This window comes from Saccostrea echinata, unplaced genomic scaffold, assembly GCF_033153115.1.
Source record: "Saccostrea echinata isolate AGI-Se365-2 ecotype Australia unplaced genomic scaffold, CSIRO_AGI_Sech_v1 ptg000025l, whole genome shotgun sequence".
Classification (NCBI taxonomy): Eukaryota; Metazoa; Mollusca; class Bivalvia; order Ostreida; family Ostreidae; genus Saccostrea; species Saccostrea echinata.
This window is the reverse complement of record NW_026889774.1, coordinates 14,191,509-14,196,561: the sequence shown is the minus strand read 5'-3', so window position 1 is coordinate 14,196,561 and position 5,053 is coordinate 14,191,509. Positions and strand designations below refer to the sequence as shown.

Below are 5,053 nucleotides of genomic sequence, written 5' to 3'. Positions count from 1 at the left end.
ATTTAGTTATCACTTAAACAGTTTGAATCTTGTAAGTATGTGGCATTGTAATTATATTTCACCTCGATCGTCACGATTTAACAGATTGCAGAGTGGATATTTACACATATTAAATTATCTTAGTTTTAAATAACTGATCCGTCACTTTTTACATCAAGGGGAGGTAACCATTATTTAAAAAAAAAACTTAATTGTTGGTAAGTTATCTCTCGTTTAACAATATAATGGATAACTTTTAATTAACAAAACAGATATGTAACAATGAACGACCAATTAATTTAAGTCGTTTTTATACAAAGATAAATAAATATATTTTTTATAAAAATGTAAGTTAATTAGTTTTTCTTTTCTTTTCTTGCCCTAAATGAACACAATGCCACCGAGATCGAAGAAGCGAAGAATGGCCCAGCCATTAATGACTGTCTCAGGGCCGCCCAGAAGTACCTCTAGTAGTCAGGCACCAGTGACTTCCCAGACGCACTCGGCAGTTTCCACAAGATGCCCAGAACCAATCCCACCAACTCAGGCTCCATCAACTTCCGTTGAAGAGCAGGGTCAGCCAGTGTTGACAGCAAGTGCGGGGCAATCCATTGCACCAACCACGCAAGGAACATTAATTTCGACTTCCTCAGATGCTGGCACCACTCCTGTTCCTGTCCCATCAATCCATATGATTGGTACGCATGTTACTAATGCTATTAAGCAACGCATTATTGGTGGGCAGTTTATTGATTTGGCCACGTTAAGCACACCAAAATCTGGGTCTGATGAAAAGAAATTGGTTATCAATAGTATGGGTGAAATAATTTCTAAAGATGTTAACTCAAAAAAGGTAGAAACTATAGAACAATGACCTTATGCTCATATTTGCAAGTGTGTACTTGAGTGCACATCCCGTTAAGACTCTTGATTTGCTTAAGTACATTCAGACCGTTAGAATGGGAGTAAGCAGGGGGGCTATATCTTGGAAGGAATACGATACTCAGTTTAGGCTGCGTAAAGAGCAAAATCCTGCTTCTTCCAGGGGTGAAGTTGACTCAGAATTATGGTTGATGTATATGAATTCTGGTCCTGCTTGTAATGCAACAAATGCACCCAAACCCACTGTTGGTAAATGCTACAATTTCAATTTCAAGGGTTCTTGTGACAAATTCCCATGCATTTATAAGCACAACTGTATTCGTTGCGGTAGTAACCATCCAATGATTCATTGCATCACACCAGTCCCAAGCACTGTGTCTGCTCAAACATTTCGCCCACAAAATCCATACGGTCAATTCTATGGACAGTCAAGTTCTCGTCCATAAACCACCAATGCAAATGTCAACTACAAGGGGTATTCCAACAGTGGTACCCTGCGCCCAACCTCCTCAAGACCAAGATTCCGCAGCTCCCAATCTATGGCGTCTAGGTTCAACACCCATTAATGTATACGCCCTTAAAAAATATCTCGTCCATTATCCTATCAAAATCGGGGCAAATAGATTAATTCAAGGATTCTCTCAAGGGTTTAAACTTCATTATCATGGGCCTAGATTACCAACTCAGTGTAATAATTTGAAATCCGCGGATGATCATCCCAATGAACTGAAAGAAAAAATATACAAAGAAATTGAAATGGGGAGGATACAGGGTCCTTTCACACAAATACCAATATCTAATCTTAGGTTATCTCCAATTGGGTTAGTGCCTAAGGGGGATAATTCCGGCTGGCGTCTCATAACGCACCTCTCTTTTCCGAAGTTTAGTAGTGTTAATTCCTATATAGATCCTTGTGAAACTGCTGCACAATATTCATCTTTTGACTCAGTAATTCAGATGATTGCAAAATTAGGGAAGGGGGCCTTTATAGGAAAGCGGGACATAAAATCTGCATTTCGACTTCTCCCAATATTTCCCGGCGAATTTGATCTCCTTGGTTTTAAATTTCAGGGTAATTATTTCATAGACAAATGTTTACCTATGGGGTGTTCCATTTCGTGCAAGGTTTTTGAGGAATTTTCAACATTTTTGCAGTGGGCTACTATACAGCGTTCTAAAGCATCAACAATCGATCACTATCTTGATGATTTTCTATTTGCTGGAAGGGATGCCCTTTCTTGTCAGGAACTTATGTCAAATTTCCAAGGCGTTTGCAATGAAATAGGTGTTCCTATTGCCGAGGACAAATCTGAAGGTCCTACTACTGTTATGACTTTTCTAGGTTTTGAGATAGATACTTATCATATGCTAGTTAAGATCCCCAATTCAAAATGCTTAGAGCTACAGGGTATTTTACATAATCTCGTTGTTCAACGCAAGACAACACTTCAACAAATACTATCTGTTATAGGTAAACTGAATTTCTTTACAAGAGCTATAAGTCCAGGTAGGGCATTTCTGCGTCGGCTACATAATGCTACAATAGGAGTTTCAGAATTACATTATCACATTAGGATAACTCAATCAATGCGCCAGGACTTGTACATGTGGATTAGTTTTCTTGAGTCATTTAATGGGACTGTGTATTTTTTGGATAATGAGTGGACATCAGATAAGAACATTAATTTCTACACAGATAGTTCCGGTTCGTCTAACTTAGGCTGTGGTGCTTATTTCAATGGGGAATGGTGTTTTTACCCTTGGCCAGAAACTTGGGCCTCCACCGAAGTGCTTAAAGACATGACGTTTTTAGAATTAGTTCCAGTGGTCTTGGCCATTTATTTATGGGGTAACAAACTACCTAATAAAAAGATGATTCTCCATATAGATAATCAAGCTATAATTAATAAGCTCACCTCTAAATCAGAATGGGTAATGACTCTACTTAGATCATTTGTACTTGCTTCTATGAAATATAATATTCTGTTTCGTGCAGTTTACATACCAAGTAAAGACAATGTAGTAGCTGACTCAATTTCTCGTAAGCAGTGGGCCAGATTCCGACAAGCAGCTCCACATGCCAGGACACATCCTTGCCCAGTACCCCTTTCATTCCGCAATATCATCTCCAGTCTGAGTTTGCTAAACTTTTAGATGCTTCAGTATCTGAAAACACACATAAATCTCATCGTGCTGGAATGGCAGCTTATTACAAAGTATGTAGACTGCTTGATTGTACGCCATGGCCTCCTTCATTAAACTCGGTTGTGCAATTGTTTTGCATTCATCATCATCCGGTCTTGCATATTCTACGGTGAGGTCATATTTGTCTGCCATTTCATTTTATTGTAAATTGCAAAATGTACCTGATTCAACCCCGGAGTTCTTGGTAACAAAGTTATTACAGGGCATGAGACGTTTGAAACATAAAGCAGATACTAGATTGCCAATAACAAAAACAAGTTTGCTTAGTATTATTCAGGTTCTACCCATAATATGTACTAATGCTTTTGAAACTGCTCTTTTCTCTGCTGCATTCTCCCTGGCCTTTCACGGATTTTTAAGAGTGGGCGAACTAACAGTTAATACAAGCAAAGGTCGTCAACAAAACGCAATTCAAATAGACAATTCGTCCATAAATCATGAAACACAATCTCTCTTATTGACTATCCAGTTTTCAAAAACGGATCAGTTTGGTAAAGGTATAGTATTACAAATAGACAAGCAGGGTGGTGTAGCATGTCCATATCAGCTCGTTACCAACTACGTCAGCATCCGTCCAGAGGGTTCAGGTCCAATTTTTCGACATTTCGATTTATCCCCACTCACCCGATATCAGTTTACAGGGGTACTTTGTAAAGCAGTTAAGCACCTTAACTTACCTGGTAGCTCAGGATACAAATCTCACTCTTTTCGTATCGGTGCGAGTACTAATCTCGCTTTAAAGGGTTTCTCAACTGATGACATTCAGAGATCTGGCCGTTGGAAATCTTCTTCTTACAAATCTTACATTCGCATACGAAAGTTTTAATTCAATTTTAGATACACAGACAATATGGTTGCTGGGTTCATCAATAATTAAGCATGCCTTTTTGGAAGCTGTATTAAGACCAGGTGGTACAAATTTGACACTAGAAAGAAAACACATCTCCCTGTGGTGGCAGGGTTATAGTGGCCTCCAGTTAAGTAAAACAAGGCAAAAGATTAGAACACTTGAAAAGGTGGGTCCTGTACCGAATTTTATTTTTATACATTGTGGGGGGGGGGATGATTTGGGTAAGTTATCGATCAGGAAAATAAGAGTTGTTGCAAAGCAGTTGGATTTGTTTATAAGAAATCGCTTTCAAAACATCAAGATTATATGGTCATTTATCCTTCCGCGTCTTCAATGGCGCTATTCAGCAAACTTAAAAGCCATGGAAAATGCACGCAAACGGCTAAATTCTTGCATAGCTTCAATTGTCTTGCAATCTGGGGATGCAATAATCCGCCATACAGATATAAAACCTGTTCCAGCTTTGTTTTTACAGGATGGGGTACACATGTCCTCGTTGGGGAATAACATTTTTCTAAACTTCCTCCAGGGGGGACTTGAGGCTATCGTTGTGCATGGCCAATCCTGCTTTCCCAATTAGCAAGGGTCCTGGGTACGGCTGTTCCTATATGCCGCTTTACCCCCACCATGGTGGCGGAGTTCCCTGGATGAGTCTCATTCTGAACCTTGTCTCAGGGAACTTGTGGCGTAAAAGCGGCATTCTGGTAGTAAATATTATAAAGTGAGCTTTGACCTCTGCACCTCCCAGGGTCAATGCTTTCTATATATACGGTGAAATTTGAACTTTGATGTTGTTGTGAACTTTGAACTTAGTTGGTTACACTAAAATGTGAACTTTGAACTTTGATGTTGTATGAACTTTGACCTACCATTATGAACTTTGACCTTTGGTCATGACCTACCTATATGATTGTATTTGTTGCTTAAATGTTGAATGTTGTTGTATATGCATTTGTTTTGGGGCATGCTCGTTGTTGGCGGCCCATTGCCCATATTGTATTTCATTTCAAGTTATTCATAACAGCCGTGCCCATAATATCGCCACACTTATTAAAATAAATTTAAAGTTACCATTTGTTTGAGTTACACTTTTCTGAGATAATATTTACTGACGTACCTATTTAATTCATTTTAGAA

At 38.9% G+C, this 5,053-nt stretch overlaps 1 protein-coding gene and 1 pseudogene across 1 annotated transcript; both read left to right on the top strand.

The window, feature by feature from the left end:
• Positions 1-373: 373 nt before the first annotated feature.
• LOC133192344 (uncharacterized) lies at positions 374-1,315 on the top strand (annotated as a pseudogene).
• A 2,057-nt stretch (positions 1,316-3,372) lies between these two features.
• Positions 3,373-4,721, top strand: LOC133192649 (uncharacterized). Its single transcript, XM_061328648.1, has one exon. It carries the CDS (start codon positions 3,822-3,824, stop codon positions 4,494-4,496), a length of 675 nt encoding a protein of 224 aa, XP_061184632.1. The 5' UTR covers positions 3,373-3,821; the 3' UTR covers positions 4,497-4,721.
• The last annotated feature ends 332 nt before the right edge of the window (positions 4,722-5,053 follow it).